The 18,696-nt window shown below is 45.0% G+C and overlaps 1 protein-coding gene across 1 annotated transcript; it reads left to right on the top strand.

The window, feature by feature from the left end:
• The first annotated feature begins 353 nt into the window (after positions 1-353).
• On the top strand, positions 354-848 carry LOC136529820 (uncharacterized). The gene has a single exon (XM_066522883.1). The coding sequence runs from the start codon at positions 423-425 to the stop codon at positions 768-770; it is 348 nt and encodes a 115-aa protein (XP_066378980.1). The 5' UTR covers positions 354-422; the 3' UTR covers positions 771-848.
• Positions 849-18,696: the final 17,848 nt, after the last annotated feature.

Here is an 18,696-nt window from a genome sequence, read left to right as displayed (position 1 = left end):
TGATTGGACATTAATTGTCAAATAACAACGAAAATGCTACGGTACCATTTCGCTAAAAATTTTTCCAACTGAACAAGGCCTCGGACGAATGGACCAAGAATTACCGTTTATTTTACTGCCTGTGTTGTTTTACTGGTGTGTGTGGTCGCCCACTCGGACATGGTTGTGGTGCAGGCTAGCGGGCACGAAAATTTGAATTTGGAAAGGGAGCGCCGAAAGTACCACGCAATTTGGAATTTTAAATACACGAGCTACGACTTTTTAAAATAGCGCCCCGCCGGCCGCGGCCTAGCGGGAAACGGCTATAAAACGATAGTAGGCTTAAGTTCAAACGCTGCATTGCCGCCCAGGGAAAAGAAAAACTTTCTAGTTTCTACGATCAGGCACCCGGTCCCTGTCTCCCCTGTGACTGTGAGCATCGCATGGATCGGAGCTATTCTGGGCTAACCAAGGTAGGCTTCAGTGTCCTAGCGTGCAACTCGGCGCTCGCCGTCTGCAAATCCTGGGGCGACGCAGGCGCCGTCGCGTTCGTGCTCGTCGCGGACGCGGCCCTCGTCCTCCTCTTCGTCTGCCTCCGTGAGTTCGAGCGTCGCCGCGGCAGGGCAGGGAGCGGCAGGGTCAAGGCCGCGGTCTGGGCGCTCACCGCGCTGCTGACGGCGATGTTCGCGTCCAGGGTGGCTCCGCTCATGCCGCCGCCGGTGGACGCCCTGGTCTGGGGCATGGCCGTGGCCACGGCCGCCGGCGGGCTGTGGGCCTTGTTCTTCAACTAGCTAGTACCTAAGTTGCAGTCGTGCATGATTTGTATTTGCCTGTCGTCGCTTTACAGAATCCTATTCCTTCCTTCGTCACCTCGGTTTCTTCTTCTGGAACTGGATTCCACATCATTACGTTCGTAGCTCGACAAATAAAAGTCGAACGTCGTCTTGAATCTTGATAGTCGCTGTAGTTCAATGAGCGTCGGCTTGATGGAGAGAGAGCCGCGTCGGAAGGGGCAAGGTGCTGACTGCCGAGGCAACACTGCAGTGCTCTACGGAACTCAGATTTTTTTTATTCTGAGGCTCGCAAACGATGCGGTGGCGCACCGTTTACAATAATTTCCCTTTCCTTTTAGTGGAAATTTGGTTATCAAGCAGCATCATAGGTACCGTCTGTACCGGATTGTTGAAATCTAGGAAATAAAATCTAGGACACCGATTTTAGGAACACATAATACGTTCCAATAGAATATGTGGATACCGAAGTTTTAGAATTCCTGTCGGACGTGGGTAGCGCCTGGACGTCCGGACGGACGCGCGCGTCCCGAATGTCCGCGCAGCCCGTTCCCGTCCGCCTTCGCCCTGACCCCGTCCGTCTTCGTCACCCCCCACGCACGCACTTCGCCCCGCCTCTGCCCGCTGGTCGCCCATGACCCCCTCCTCTCCCTCCTTGCGGGCAGCACTCAGGAGCCGGGATGAGCAGATGAGAACGAGCACGCCCCCAACGCGCTACGACCGCAACACCACCATCCGTCCGCCCCAGCGGCACCGTCCACCGACCCCCCCCCCCCCCCCCCCCCCCCCGCGCGCACGCCATGCCCAACCTGCTCGAACCTGGCCATAGATGAAATATTTGAATGCAACATACGTCTAAAAAGTGGATGCAACATTTAGAACACACACTTACAACATGGGTGTAAAACACACGAAACATCAAGATTTGCAACTCGCAACATGAAACCATTTGCTGCAACATAAGACTGAAACAACTGAAATATTTTGAACATACTATTGCAACATATGTGTAAAACATATGCAACATCCAGATAAAAAAAAGATTGCAACAGATGTCTGGAAACAGATTGAACATTTTGAATAAACGCTTGTAACATGCCTCTGAAAAACTTGCAACATATACAATGCAACATCTTTCGATCTACTTTTGCAATATCAAGATAAAATAATTACAACATAAATCTGAAATATTTAAATCATACATATGCAGCATAGGAGAGGGAAGGCCGGGCCAGTCGATTCCGACCGTCGAGGCGGGAGCCGGCGGCGAGCCACAGTCTGCGAGCACCACCAGCGCCAGGCATGCTCGTGGGTGCCCTTAGCTCGACCGGAGAAGACCTGAGGCGACATGGCACGTGTGCCCCAGCGGCCATAGCGGGATCAGCGGCACGCCCAACGACGATGGGCAACGGACAAAAGGCGAGAGAGCGAGCGACGCAGGGAGAGGGGGCGCGCGGCACGGCCGGTGATTGGGGGGAAGGCCACGGTGCGGCACCCCGACGAGCACGCGCTGGGAAGACGGCGGACGGATGAGAAGCCACGTCGAGCGACGCCGGTGGCTACCACGCAGGTGAGCGCGTAGGGAGCAAGGGTGTGCAGCGCAGCTGGCAACGGAGAAAGGAAACGGCGCGACAACCTAACGAGCACGCACTGGAGAAGGGGGTGGACGGATAAACAGCCACGCTGCTTTAGGGCCGGGTAAATACACAAGGGGGATTGAGGTATGGGCTTAGGAGAGACAGGTGGATAAACACAAAAGAATAGAGATTTGTTTCTGTTTAGGACCCACCCCTAGGGAGGCGTGTTCGGACGCAAAGTAATTTGATGCATTGCATTGATCAGCGAAGGTGGACCACATGTGCGTGGCTAAATACGTATCAGTAAACGATGCCGGTCAGCTTTGCCGGCATGGTCCGCACCGCCTCTAGTAGTCGGTGGACGGCGTGGTCGGTGCCGCGTCTGGTACGTGGCAATTTTTTTTTATTTTTCAGCTTTTTTTCAAAAAATATTTATAAATAGATCTATGATGATTTGATTTTCGTTTATGGACCCTGATCTCGGTGCCATGGCTTTTGACGCTGAGGAAACGTGTCTCGGTGCCATGGCCAATGGCGCCGAGGTCTTGGCGAGGCGTCGGACGTGGTGGTGACCTGGCGTCGACGTGGGCATGGCATCGACGCCGAGCTGTGACCCTATAGATCTTGGCGTTTGAAATGAAACAAGTATAATTGTTCCGAGAAACATGCAACAACGTCATTGTGGTTCAGCTGGTTAGAACGCGCATGACTTGGCTCAAAGGCCTGGGTTCGAACCCCAACGCTAATTCTTTTTTGCTACATTTTTATAAGCAATAGAAAAAGAAAAAATATTTTGAGGAACATGCAATGAACCCATTGTGGTCCAGTTGGTTTGGACGGACGGGTCTCAGCCCACAGACCTGGGCTCGAACCCAAATAGCAAATATTTTTTTAATTTTTTTTATTTTTATAAAAAATTACAACAAGAAATATTATTCCTTTATTATTAGTGTCATGGGTTTCACCGCACACTGTATATTATTGTTTCATTATTCCACAGTACACTGTATATTTAATTTATTTTTTATTTGATTTTAAAACATTATGTACCTCGATTAAGTTGAGTTGAGTGACGTGTTTATTTATATCATGTTGCTTGGCTGTCCTTTTACTTACATGCATATGGTTTTGTCATCATATATAAGTTGAAGGCTTGCGAGACAAGAGTAAATAAATAAAAGAATATATTTTACATTAAGTAAGTGTAATTTTCTTTGCCTCCCTATTTTAGTGTTGATCTCTTTAATTTGCATACCTCCCTATTTTATATGAAATAGAATTAACAAGAAGAATGGGCTTAATGTATTAACTAAGAGGTCCATATTATTATCATTTGAACTGTTCAACTAAGTTTGATGAGGAATGGAGGAGGATCTCCTCCTCATAAGAAAAACACTACTACCGAGGTATATAAACTAATAAATAAATAAATACATCCATGATTATGATAATATAAGGAGGATTTGGATTTAGATAATATATAAATAATACACCTTGAGATGTATCCTTCATCCAAAACAAATTATAAATTAGTGAATAGTGTTCTCTCATGTTAATAATAACAAAGTTTGGTGGATCCCAGGACGTTAGTAATAACTAAGGGGGGCCTGTTTGGTTTCTACAGGATCTCCTAAATATCCTGTCACATCGAATGTTTGGACACATGTATAGAGTATTAAATATAGACTAATTCTGAAACTAATTGCACAACTTGCGACTAATTTGCGAGACGAATCTTTTAAGCCTAATTAGCACATGATTTGGCAATGTGGTGCTACAGTAAACATGTGCAAATGATAGATTAATTAGGTTTAAAAAATTCATCTCGAAAAGTAGCCTCCATCTATGTAATTAGTTTTGTAATTAATATATATTTAATACTCCTTATTAGTATCAAATATTCGATGTGATATGAATTTTAGGAGCGACTAAAGAACCAAACACCCTCTAAGTAAGCAAAAAAAATGATTAATAAATGCAGCAAACAAAATTTGCCTGCTGGATTTGTACCTAGGTCTTATGTTAAAGCCAAGCATCCTAACCAACTAGACTACAACTGAGATATAGCATGTTTCTTGAAATAAGTTTTCTTGTTCTATTGCTTATACAAATGTAGCAAAAAAAGATTCAGCGCTGGGGTTCGAACCTAGGCCTTTGAGCTAAGTCGCGTGCATCCTAACCAGCTGAACCGCAATAGTGTTGTTGCATGTTTCTCGGAACAATTATACTTGTTTTATTTCAAACGCCAAGATCTACGTCGCCTAGTCCTTATCCACGTCGGCGCCAGGTCACCGCCACGTCCGACGCCTTGCCAAGACCTCGGCGTCATTGGCCATGGCGCCGAGACGTGTTTCCTCGGCGCCAAAAGCCATGGCGCCGTGGTCAGGGTCCATAAACAAAAATCAAACCACCAGGGATCTATTTGTGAATATTTTTGAAAAAAAGGCTAAAAAAAATTCGGTACGTCCGTACGTGCCACAGGCCCACAGCACTACACACGTGTCGGCGGTGTCATCATCGTTTTCCCCGTCGCGGCCCATACCGAGAAAAGAGAGGAACTGGTGGTCCAGTGCAAGCCCAACATCGTTTTCAGGGTGGGTCATCATCCTTTGAGATGTATAGATACGCGACCCATAAGCTACCTTCTGGTGGCCAAGGCCCACTATGGGCGCACTACTCCGTACGTGTGTAGTAGGAGTACCTTTGCCATCCTTCGTCGTTGGGAAGGGGGGATGTAGGAGGGTCGGCGGCTAGTGGGACCCGAGAGGAGTGGGGAGCCAGAGGAAATGAACTAATCGAGTAGGAGCCACCCTCCCTGAAGATAGGCTCAATGGGGGGGGGGGGGGGGCGGGAGAGGAGAGAGAGAATGCGACAGGTAAGAAGAGATATGTGTGTTTGGGCGGAGTGGTGAGATGATGAAGAAAAGAATAAAAACACAATGATAGGTGTAGTCTACATTGATTGATGATCTACAAAATTATCTCCTTCAATACTCTGAAAAGGGTATTGGGACAACCATATTACCAATCTGTTGTGGAGTTGTAACTGGATCACCTGGAGATGCTCTTATCAATTACTTCCTCCGTCTAAGAAAGAATGCAAGTACGGGTTACGTGCCGATAAAAGTAGTTCAAGTTTGACCAAATTTCTAGTGAATATTATTTACATTTATGACTCCAAATTAATATATTGTGAAAATACATTTCATAATTAATCTAATTATATTTATTTGATATTAATAAATATTAATGCCTTTTAATCTATAATTAGTCAAACTTAAGATAAAAAATGTGATACTATGCTAAAATTGCATTCCTCCTAGATAGAGGGAGTACTTGGTTAGGCCATCCTCGTAGTCGTGCACCGAGCGGCGGAGCATATCCCAATACCAAGAGGGGCCTGGATTGCTCATTCCAACATGAAACCATCGTGACATATTATAGATATATAGAATTCAACTTGCTTCATATCTTGGGGGCCATTAAACTTCTGTCAACCAAGTTGGTAGTTTGGCCTCCACTATCCTCTGTCCCAGTGTGCACCCAAAGCCACCTGCACAAACTACGTGTAATTGGTTGAGTATTGGTTCAGCAAGGGTATCCGGAGCCCATCTGATTTCGATGGCCTTAGGTCAGATAGTGTTTTTAATCAGGTTTCATGCAGAGATCTAGCATAACATACCTATTGGTATGTGTGAAAATTATGTTCCTATATCGAATAGGTATGTGTGGAAATTATGTTCCTATATCGATAACAGGCAGACCAAATTTGATTTGGATAGATTCGGATTTTAAGTCCTAAATGAACTTTGTATTCTGAATCAAACGCAAACCATAACATACATTTGTGTATAAATCAAGTCACTCTATGACTTGAGATAGTCAAGTTGATTGTGGTACAACTGACTAGACGAGTTCCTTCCACAGAAGGATGGCTCCCATCTGGATGATTTCACCTGTGTGATCATAATAAAATTCCAATTGGATTTTATACATCTTATATGACACATATAAAAATAGGTACTCATCATATAAGACGGAATTTGAGATGTTATATTTAGGTAAAACCAAATTACGCTTAAGTCTGTAGCTTAAGCATGTACATCAGTCACCCAATATTCAATTGATATTGTCTACCAATATCCAAATAATATTGGACAATTGTACTTCCAACACTATTGGTCATTCAATCCCTAAATATAGATCAATATAGATTCAGACCCTGGGATGATAACGTTAGTGCCATCAAAGTGCTTATGTATCTTGCATATCGCAACAGGCCTGATATTGCATCTGCAGATACTTGCTATAGCTTGAAATAGCGCAACTTCTATAACACCGAAAGGTGGGAGTCAAAGAGGATATCCACAGATATCTATATGGCAGAAAGGATCTTGATTTATTGTTATATGAATTAAGATATGATCATAGTTGGGTATAGAGGTACTGGCTAGCTAATCCCCATAATGCTAGACCATATACTGATATTATAGTGGTAAATTTTCATGGGAGTCATCAAACTTGACTCTAGTGGCTACTTCCACTCCTCATTCTGAGGTATTACATTAACATGTATGGCTAATTGAATGGTCACTTTTGATTTCATCGAATCACTAGCTATTATCTTTAAAGATAATGCAACTTGTATTGCTTAAATGTAAACATGTTATATATGAGCAATATCACTATATTTCCTTATATAAAAATGTGTTACTCTCACGAAAGTGAGGAGATAAACACCTTGCAAACTAAATCAAGTGAGAACTTCACGAGATTATTCACAAAGTCTCTACCAATTTTCATATTTCACAATGTATTATTGAGATCGGTATGCGATGACTTTGAGAGTTGCAAGGTTCAGGGAGAGACTCCTCTTGAAACTATAACCTGTTCAAAACATCATATTATATTCTTTTTCTCGATGAGTTTTTCCCCACACAGGTTTGTCGTAGAAGGTTTTTAATGAGGCAATATCAATACAAGTTTATATGTCATATCTCTTATTTTGCTCACCGGGGTTTTTATATGGAGGTATCTTAGACATATACATGCCATATCTTCTGTTTTCCTCCACAGGGGTTTTTGAGAAGGTATCAAAGACATATAATTATAATTATGATCCTCAGATCATATTTATTGTTCTCTAAATTTGGTTATGGGTTTTTTCTTCCGAGGTTTCCCATATAAGTTTATAACGAGACAATAATAACATATGCCATATTATTTTCTTCTTATTTTTTCCACTAGATTTTAAGGAGTTTTAATGGCATGTCCACACATATTTCTTCGTATTTTTTCTACAGGGTTTTTGGAGAAATTATCCAATACATTGATCTAAGTGATGGATGACGCTATTGATTAAGAGGAATTATTATGAATCACTTTACTAGTGATCAACCGCTCTCTTAGAAGACACCCCTTCAGAAGTTGTCCCTTCACACACACACACACACACACACACACACACACACATATATATATATATATATATATATATATATATATATATATATATATATATATATATATATATATAATCATAGATCCATGAATGAACAAGAGTTTTCACTCTCATTTATCTCTTGAGTCGCTTACTTTACGTCAAAGACACTCCACGCTAAACATCAATGAATGCTCTGCACATCGCTGGGCACCTCCGCATCGCACCTGTACACCATGAATCTTGGTGGCTTCATTAGCACCACGCGTCGTGCTTGGTGCGTCGTGGGCGGCGTGGCCGGTGCCGCGTTGGATACGTCGCCCGCAGCGACGGGCCGGAAGTGTCATCCTGGCGCCGTGGCCCGTACAACACAAGGACATTGGACATCTTAGACCACATGATGATAGTGGCCTAACGTGGCCCATTCCCTGCGGGGTTGGAGATTGAACGGCTCAGAGGCTGGCTGGCTGTGGTGTCTGTGGCCAGTTTAGCGCTGCTTATATTTCGTAATCTAGAAGAATACTCATTTTCTGCTCAAAAAATAAAGAAAAGAAGAAGAAGAATTCTCATTTTGGAAGTAACGTGGAAGGTGTATATCCTGATTTTTGAGGCAGCAGACCTGGCCGATCCCTAACGGCCTAATCCACACATTATTCCAAGCTCCAACCACCCTCAGCTCATCTCCTCGATCACCACATGAAACAGAGAGACACCGCCGATGCCAGTGGCCTGGAGGTCGTCCTGGCCATGAGTCATGACCTCCGCCGCGGCCATGTACAGGGCGCGGCGCAACCGCAGGCGACTTGGGCTCCATCTCGCTTTCGTGACTCTCGGCTATGGCAAACTCCACCCTGTGACCCTGATGCTGTTCTTCTGAATGATACATACATGTTGCCACGTCTCTAATCAAACATCTGAAAACTGGCATGCTGCAGTACTGACTTTCTTTTGGATGTTGCAATATCTTGAATGGGTGTTTATATGTTGTGATGATTTAGGGGGTGACAACTGTCAAACTCGATTGACGGAGAGTTTACGCGTCAATGGACGCCGCCCATATAAAAAATAATAATACCAGCAGCTATTAATTTACTTGTACTATTGTAGTGGAATGCCGGTTTGCCACAAGCAAATTCACATAAGAGTCGTTAGGTTAATAAGTAACCGTGGGTGGTCGGCGGCTGGGCCAGGACGGTGGTTTTATTTTAACGGTAGCATCAAAGTTCGGATGGCCAATTGCTGTCGATGTTTGATCACCGATAGCCTACCACGGGGGTATCTGGGGCAGTATGTTCGGGCTTCAGCGTATGCAGAACTCGATGGTTAACGAAAGAGACAGTCGATTTATCCTGGTTCAGGCCCTCGATCGCAGATCGAGTAATAGCCCTACGTCCAGTCGGTGTTTGCCTTTGCGTTGGATTGACTATGAAGCGTTGTATCGTGTTGAACTTTCCAATCTAAGGAGCCCTGCCCTCCTTTATATAGTCAGGAGGCCAGAGTTCTAGTCGGTTTACAATGAGAGTTCCTAGTAGGATTACAGAGTAATACTGCTACTAAGATTACAGGGGAAGAATCCTAATTAGACTAGGTCTTCTCCCTTCCTTGCGGGGTATCCCGTGGGTCCCGTACCGACAAGCCCCCGAGCACTTCACGGTTGAGTTCTGGAAGCCTCGTCTTGTTCCTTCAAGCCTCGTTAAGTAGGAACAAGCGTCGTCCGAGTGCTTTCTCAAGCGAAACCGTGCAGCGCTTCGTGAGATCTTTGCGTGATTGCGTATCTTTTTGAAGAAAAAAGTACTCCTATTTGGATGTAGCCCCCGAGCCTCTGGCTATTTGGTACAAGGAGCTTGAGGGTCTTTTCTTGAAATCGTCCCGATTCTTTGTTGAAAGGCTCCCGAGCGTATACCCGGGTTGTTTTTAAAAGAACTCGGATATAGCTCGGTCCGGCTTCTTTTGGTCAGGAGTCCTTGAAGTAGCTTTGTCTTGAAGAAGTCTTCTTGGTGACGTGCACTTTTTCGAAGAAAAAAGTGCACTCACTGAGTGTAGCCCCCGAGCCTCTTGCTATTTGGAACAATGAGCTGGAGGGTCTTGAATCTTATATTGTTTTGAAAAATTGTTGTCTTGAAGAAGTTTTCTGAGTGACGTGCGCTTTTTTGGAGAAAAAGTGCACTCACTGAGTTAGCCCCCGAGCCTCTTACTATTTGGAACAAAAAGTTGGAGGATCTTGAATCTGAGTTGTTCCCTAGAATTGTATACCTCTCCTTTTGCAGCCCCCGAGCATATATCCGGGTTGTTTTGTTCAGGAGGAATTCGAAAGCAGAGTTTTGGCGTATCCTCCGGTAGTCTGCTGTTTGTCAGATGTAGTTGTATGGTGGTGGTTGAGTGTAAATGTCTTTCGTTCACGGGTTGTACTGTGTCGGTATATTCTTCCGAATATGCCTGTCTTCGAGTACTGTTCCTTCTCGCCTGAGTCTTCCATTATTGAGTCCTATCTTTTCACTGTGTCCTTTGCTAGGCTTATTTTGTTGGTACTCCTAGTCCATGTGCACCGCTCCTTTGATCTATAAATACCCTCCCAGAGTGTTTGTTTTCATCCATTGAACATTCTGTTGAAACCTTTGTGATCATTAACATGGTAGTTTGTGAAGTAGAGCAGCCCCCGGGCGTGTTTTGTAGTTCCTGTGTGTCTTGTCGTAGCTGGAGGAAGTCTTGTGATAGGGATTAGAGGTAGGCTAATCCCGCAGCAGCAATGTACCAGGATGTACGTGGCGGTAGTTGGAGGAAGTCTTGTGATGTGGACTTCGTTCCTTCATCTGGCAGTTCTGGGTTGATCCTCGTCGCCTGTCTTGAGACTGTTCGGTGCAGATCAACACCATATCCAGCATCACATCGGTCTTGGGTAGACAGATGCCTGTCGGCCTTCTCTGCTCTATGTTGTCCTGCCGTGCTGCTGATTTCCGCCTTGGATGCACTGCGTCCGTCATTTGAAGAAAACAGTGTAGCCGATGGCGGTTTGTTCTTCCGAGTAGCAATTTGGGACACGTAGTCGTTCCAGAGCCAGCCGTGTCCGTGTTCTTCTTTGCTACTTTGCTTTTTGTGGTACCGAGTACGTTGGGTCTTGTAAGATTTGTAATCTTCTATTTTTGAAGTTGCTTGTAATGAAAAGAATCTTGTCTTCTGAGTTGTTATTTATTTTTCTGCTGTAGTCCCGGTTGCTCATGATATTCCCGAGTTCTTTCCGTAAGAACCGAGTTCTTTATGTTCCTTGTGAAGTTGCCCTTCTTTTCTTCTTTGTTGATGGGTTGTTTTTGTAGTTATCTGATAACTCCGCAGTAGTGCTGAATGGATAAGTCTGAAATCTGCCCGTTGAATTGTACCGTTGTGTGGATTTGTGCCCTCCGTCATTTTAGCTGTGTCGGTAAATGGACCGTTGCGTTCTCACACGATGTTTTAACGAGCCTGGTGAGCCGTTTTTAACGCTGTGAAATCTATTTAAAGACCATTCATCTTCTTTTTCTTTACTGCCTTTCTCTTGCCTTCAAACCCTAGTTCTCAGTCATCCGCCGTCGCCATTGCCGCCGCCGTCTTTAGAGCCGCTGTCTAGGCTTTCTTTTCTCCTAATTGCTTTTTGCCTCCATTAGTTCATGGGTAAGAAGAAAACCGCAAGTAAGTCCCAGTCTTCTTTCATGGATGAGGAGTCATCACTCTCCGTGATCGAGAATCAGGAGTTTGTTGCCATGAGGGCCGCCTAGAAGTCTTGGCCGACTCCGACAACCACCGAAGAGTAGCTCCGTGAGCTTGTCAGTGACGGCTTGATCCAGAGCAAGGCTTTTGCTGAATGGAGAGTTCTAGGCGAGCATCGGGTCCCTGCTCCAGGTCCTGGTGAGATCGTTCTTTTGTCTCTTTCATTCGCGCTGGACTTTGCCTTCCCGCCTCTGCTTTTCTTCATCAATTTCTCAGCTATTTTGGGATTTGCTTAAACCATCTTGCTCCTAATGTAGTTCTCCACCTTTCAGTCTTTGTTCATCTTTGCGAAGCTTTCCTTGGAATTCCCCCTTCTCTTTCTCTATTTCGTTACTTTTTTCGCCTGAAACCCCAACCCCACCGTGAAGAAACCAGTGTTCTTGGTGGTTGTGGGATCCAATTTCGCTAGGGTCTTAAGAGCAAGTTCTTTGACTATGACCTGGTCGATTCTGTAAGAGATTGGCATACTGATTGGTTTTATGCCGTCAATCTGATCCCTTCCCTTGTTGTCCACTCTGGATCTAGTCCCGTGGTTAATGACCGATGGGATAAGAACCCTGTGTTGCCCGCTGAGGCCTAGGCAATCCAGCCATTCCTTGATAGGATTAGTATGCTGAAATAGCAGGGTTGAACCGGTTTCGGTATTGTTTCGAGTTTTCTTCGTCGCCGAGTTCAGGCTTTGAAGGAACGAGGGCACCTCGGCTTCGAGTACTCTGGGGCTGAGGATCCTTCCCGCATGGTTCTAGCTCTTGAGCTGACCGATGAGGAGGTACTCAAGCGTCTCTAGAAGATGCTGAAAGGAGCAAGCGTTGTCCCGCTTACTGTCTCTGAGTTCTCTGCCAACAACCCGCCTCCAGCTGTAAGTTGTTTTTCTCTTTGTTTGGGTGCTTTATGTATTCTTGTTGTATCCATTTTTGTTTAACTTTTCTCTGTCTTGTTGTTTTATTCTTTTTCATAGGAGCTTGGGCGCAACTTTGTTGACCCGATCCCTCTTGATGTTCTCCCTGCCATGGCAAAAACTAGGGAGAAACTTGCTAGAGCTTCCGCAACCAGTAAGTTCCCAATCTCCACAGCGCTTCCTAGAGTTTCTTCCGAATTTGTTGATGTATATGAAGAATATGTTCCTCGTCTAGTCCCCTGCGGTCCTCGTAGTGTCTCGAAGAGGGGGCGAACGGATAGGTCTTCATCTGGCATGCCTGCTTCCAAGAAGTCTCGCAAGCCAAGTACTCTTCCAGGTACTCCAGTTGTAGCTAGCATGCTCTTAGGTGAGCATATTTTATACTCTCTATCCCTTTGTTTTCTTGTTTTTATCTTGAACCGAGTACTTTTATTCTTTTTTCAGCGGGTGCTCTGGTGGCCTTGGTTGAGACCAAGGGGGAAGAGGATGATGAGGTACCCCTCATCATGCGGCGGTGAGTTGTTTTCATATTCCCCTTCCATTGAATTTCTCCTCTTTGTCTTGACTTTTAGTCTTGATCTTTCTGAAGTAACCGGACGTCGGGTATGGGTTCTTCTGAGGCTCCCGCGCCGGCTTCTTCTGAGGCCCCGGTGTTGAGTTCTTTGGTAGCTTTAGTACCGAGCTCTTCCGCACCTCTGGTGTCGAGTTTTTCCACGGCTCTAGCCTTGGCTTCTTTTGGGGCTCCGGTATCGGCTATACCGCTCCTGTCGCCAAGTGGCGGGGACGTTTTTGCCGCCGTGGTCCCCCTGTGAGGTCTTCTTTTGTCTTTGCGAGGAAGAAGGTGGCTGGGTGAGTAGATTATGGCTTCATCTTTTTGCTTCTGTTCTCCTTTTTTCTGGTTCTCATCGACGATTTCTTTTATCAATTTTCAGTCCTTCGTCTTCTCTCGCTTCTTCGTTGACTTCTTCTCAGCCCTCCGTCGCGCCACTGAGTACCGAGCCTCAGGACTCACAGCATACTGTTGGTGAAGTGGCTACAGGGGCTACGAAGCTTTCTGGCGATGGTGCCGCTGCAGACTTGGCCGCCCCGGAGGTGACCGTGGCCATTGTGTCGGGTCCTTCTGAGGGATTGGCCTTGGCTTCCTGGGAGGTCGCTCTGGTCGTTCCTTCTTTGCCTCGGCCGGCCTCTCCTTCTCCTTCTCCTTCTCTTGCCTCCGGCGGTCTGCCTTTTGCTGATGATGTGGTGCAGCAGTTCGATACCACTCATCGGCTATCGGAGTTAACTGCTGCCTGGGGAAACTTGTCGTCCCTTGCGACTTCTTTTGGAGAAAAGCTCTAGGTAAGCTTTTTCATCGTTCCTTCTTTGTCGCTTTTCTTTGGTCCTTATTCTTTGTTTTTCTTTGTATCTTTTTGCTTAGTCCTTCTCTCATGATCATACCGGCTTCTTTTTCTCGTCTGAAAACGAGAAAAAGTTGTCTTCAGAAGTGAGCATCCTGAAAGCTAATCTTGATCTCCTCTGGGCCGAGATGGAGGCTGAGCGTCAAATGCATCAGGATGAAGAAAAATCTCTTCGTGCTCGAGCTGTTGAAATCGAGAAGTAGAGGGATGCCGCTCTTCAGGAGGCTCGAAAGAACTCGGAGGCCGTGAAGGACTTGGAGGCCGTGAAGAAGGAGTGCAACGGTATTGAGGGTTATTTTTGTTTCTTTTTGTGCTCAAACTTTCCTTTCTGCTGACTTGTTGTTTGCTGCTTCGTCCAGCTCTCCGGGTTGAAAAGCAGAAGCTCTCGGAGGGCGTTGAAGAAATGAAGACTCTTGTTCGTACAAGTCACAACAAGGCTGAGGAGGTAATTACTCATGCTGAAGAGGAGCTTGCGCTTGCTAAGTTGATTAGGCGTGGAGCTGATAGAGATCTTGTGCAGGCCCAAAAAACCATTGAAGACTTGTCTGGCAGGTTGGCGACGGCTACTGAAAACTAAAAGGCTTTGTGGAAATCCTTTCATTCAGTAGCCGACGTTCTTCAAACTCTAGCGGATGACGGGCAATCTTGGGCTCAGTTGATTCCTCGAATTCCGACTCGTTTCCAAGAGTTTGTGAAGAGGTGCGCTCAACTGTGTACCAAGAATGTTCTGGCCCAAGTTCGGGTTCTTGCTCCAGCGATTCCTTTGTCCAAGATAGCAGAGGAATCTGATAGTCAAGAATACATCGATGCTGTTGAGAGGATGGAGCTAGAAGTTGAAGACTTGGCTAGTAGGATAGTAGATAATCTTAATATCATTCTCCCTTCTTCTGATGATGAGGCTTGATGTATTCAACTTTTATGCCCGTGCCTTGTAATATGACATTATACTTCTTTTTTGAATGAAGGTCTTTTTTGTTGATGTCTTCTTTGCCTGAATGCCCTGCCTATTCCTCGGATGATTTATCAAGTACTTTTCTGTTTAAGTAAACAACTCATTATATATAGATCTTTGTGTTGACGACCTTTCTTGATATGTCGAGTTGTAAACAACTCGTCATATGTAGATCTTTGCGTTCTTGGGTATCTCCAGTGTAGCCCCTGAGCCTCTTGCTATTTGGTGCAAGTAGCTGGAGGGTCTTGCTTTTGATAATGCTCTAGTCTATGCCCAGGCTTAGTTTTAGTCGTTTTGATTTTATTTCGGGGTTCTAGCTTGTTAGCTACCCTCATCAGCGGGCTCAAGCGTCTTTTCAGCTATTTTGCTCTCGGCCGGGATGCTCAGGCGTATTTTCAGCCATTTTCAATTTATTTTGGGTGTTAGCTTGTTAACTACCCTCATCGGCTGGCTCAAGTGTCTTTTCAACTATTTTGCTCTCGGCCGGGATGCTCAGGCGTCTTTTCAGCCATTTTGCATTTTATTTCGGGTGTTAACTTGTTAGCTACCCTCATCGGCGAGCTCAAGTGTCTTTCCAACTATTTTGCTCTCGGCCGGGATGCTCAGGCATCTTTTCAGCCATTTTGCATTTTTATTTCGGTGTTAGCTTGTTAGCTACCCTCATCGGCGGGCTTAAGTGTCTTTCCAACTATTTTGCTCTTGGCTGGGATGCTCAGGCGTCTTTTCAGCCATTTTGCATTTTTATTTCGGGTGTTAGCTTGTTAGCTATCCTTATCGGCGGGTTCAAGTGTCTTTTCAACTATTTTGCTCTCGGACGGGATGCTCAGGCGTCTTTTCAGCCATTTTGCATTTAGGAAACAACTCGGATAGAGCCATGAGACATATGTTTGTCGAGAGATAATCATCTTTATTGATCATGAGTATTGATGTGTTACAATGATACATTGCGGTATCTTGTTGATCATGAACGTTGACCTCTTGTGTCTTGTATACATATTCTCCCTTGAGTTATTTTTATGCGTAGAATCTTCATAGCTGACTGATGTGCCATGTATTGTTGACTTCTTTTCCATCTTCAATTATGAGCTTGTATGTGCCTGGTCCGATGACTTTTGCGACAATAAAAGGACCTTCCCATGGACTGAGTAGTTTGTGTCGTCCATCGGTTTTTTGTATTCTTCTTAGTGCTAGGTCTCCGACTTGTAATGATCGAGACTGTGTATTCTTGTTGTAGTGGTGCCTTAGTCCTTGGAGGTATTTCGCTGATTGTAGGGTGGCATTTATTCTGACTTCTTCTGTGCTGTCGAGTTCTAATCTACAGGTGTGTTCTGCTTCTCCTTCGTCGTATTGTTCTATCCTTGGTGACGTCCAGATCAGGTCTACGGGTAGTACGGCTTCTGATCCGTACACTAAGAAGAAGGGTGAGTATCCGGTGGCTCTGCTTATTTGAGTCCGTAGCCCCTATACAACTTTGGGTAATTCTTCGATCCATTTTGACCCATAGTCTACTAGTTCTTCATACAATCTTGGTTTTAATCCGGCTAGTATGAGTCCATTAGCCCTTTCTACCTGTCTGTTAGCTTCTGGATGTGCGACTGATGCGTAATCTATACTGAAGCCACAATCCTGTGCCCAACTTTTGAATTCTGTAGCTGTGAAGGGAGAACCCAAATCTATGATGATTCGATTGGGCATGCCGAAACGGTGTATAATATCTTGGATGAACTCGACCGCTTTGGCTACGCTGTATTTTGCGAGTGGTTTGTATTCGATCCACTTGGTGAACTTGTCGATTGCTACAAAGATGTACTCGAAACCACCCTTTGCTTTCTTGAGAGGTCCCACTTGATCCAGCCCCTAGCAGGAGAAAGGCCAAGCGGGTGGAATGTAGATGAGGTTGTGGGCTAGCACATGAGCTTATCTTGCAAACATCTGACAACTTTTGCATCTTCTGACGAGTTTTTCTGCGTCTTTCAAAGCGGTTGGCCAGTAGAAACTAGTGCGGAATGCTTTACCGACTAGTGTTCTTAAAGCGGCATGATTTCCACAGCAGCCTGGGTTTATTTCGTCTAGGATTTGTTTGCCTTCTTTAAATGAGACATATTTTAGGAGTACTCCTAATGATGCGGCTCTTCTGTATAGCTTGTCTCCCACTAGGACGTAATTCTTGCTTCTGCAGACAACTTGTGTGGCTTGATGTTTTTCCACCGGCAACTTATTCTCTTTGATGTAATCAATAAAAACATGTGTCCATGAAGTTTTGATCACCAGAATCTGGTTGCCTTTGGCTATGAGTTCTGTGGTTGTCTCACCGGATTGTTTGATAGAAGGAGCTGATAACTCCTCTATGAATACGCCGGGTGGGACCTTTGCCCCGTCGGATCCAAGCTTGGCAAGAAGATCTGCTACAATGTTGGAATCCCGCAGGACATGTAGAATTTCTAGTCCTTGGAAGTGTTTTTCGAGTTTTCGGATTTCAGCACAGTAAGCACCCATGTTTTCTTTGGTGCAATCCCAATCTTTGTTGACTTGGTTGATGACTACTGCTGAATCGCCGTATATGAGTAGTCGCTTGATTCCGAGGGTAATAGCCACTCTTAGCCCGTGTATGAGAGCTTCATATTCTGCTTCATTGTTGGTGGCTTGCCATAATATCTGGAGGACATACTTTAGTTGTCTTCCATCTAGAGAAATTAGGAGGACGCCTGCCCCAGCTCCGCCTAGCTTAAGTGATCCATCAAAGTACATCTTCCAATGATCAAGGATGGCGCTTGATACGGGTTGTTGAATTTCTGTCCATTCAGCAACAAAATCAGCAAGGGCTTGAGATTTAATTGCTTTTCGCGGGGTGAAATCGATGTTGAGAGCATCGAGTTCAACCGCCCACTTGGATATGCGTCCTGTTGTGTCTTTGTTGTGTAAGATGTCTCCTAGTGAGAAATCTGTTACCATGGTAATCTTGTGGCTTTCAAAATAGTGACAAAGCTTGCGTGAAGTGATCAGTAGGGCGTAGAGTAGTTTTTGCACATGCGGATACCGGATTTTTGATTCTGATATAACTTCACTAATGTAGTATACTGGGTATTGTACTTTATACACGCACCCTTTTTCTTCCCTTCCCACTACTATTGCTATGCTGACTACAGTAGTAGTTGCTGTAATATATAACATCATGTCTTCGTCTTTCTTTGGAGGTGTGAGGACTGGTGAGGAGGTGAGGTATGCTTTAAGTCTCTTGAAAGCTTCATTGGCTTCTTCCGTCCACTCGAACTTGTCTGTCTTCTTTAGTAGTTTAAAGAAAGGCAACCCTTTTTTGCCGAGTCTTGATATGAAACGGTTGAGTGTCGCTATGCAGCCTGTTAGTTTTTGTACGTCTTTGATGCTTCGAGGAGGGCCCATCTCTGTTATTGCTCGAATTTGCTTGGTGCTTGCTTTGATTCTGCGATGACTGACCAAGAATCCGAGTAGTTGTCCTGAGGGAACTCCGAATACGCACTTGTTTGGGTTCAATTTCCACCTCCACCTCTTTAGGTTCTCGAAAGTTTGTTTTAAGTCTTCAATCAGTGTATCTGGGTTCTTTGTTTTTACAACCACGTCATCCACGTATGCTTCTACGTTTTTGCTGATCTAATCACCGAGGCATGTTTGGATGGCTCTTTGGTAAGTGGCTCCAGCATTCTTAAGTCCAAATAACATGGTCCTATAGCAGTAGGCGCCGAACAGAGTGATGAAAGATGTCTTGCTTTGGTCCTGTTCTTTTAATGCGATCTGGTGATACCCGAAATAGCAATCAAAAAAAGATAATAGGGTAGATCCTGCTGTTGAATTAACTATCTGATCAATGCGTGGTAGCCCGAACGGATCTTTTGGGTAGTGTTTGTTGAGATCTGTGTAGTCAACACACATGCGCCACTCGTCTATG

Source organism: Miscanthus floridulus, chromosome 19 (assembly GCF_019320115.1).
Source record: "Miscanthus floridulus cultivar M001 chromosome 19, ASM1932011v1, whole genome shotgun sequence".
NCBI lineage: Eukaryota > Viridiplantae > Streptophyta > Magnoliopsida > Poales > Poaceae > Miscanthus > Miscanthus floridulus.
This window is presented reverse-complemented; position numbering and strand designations above follow the sequence as displayed.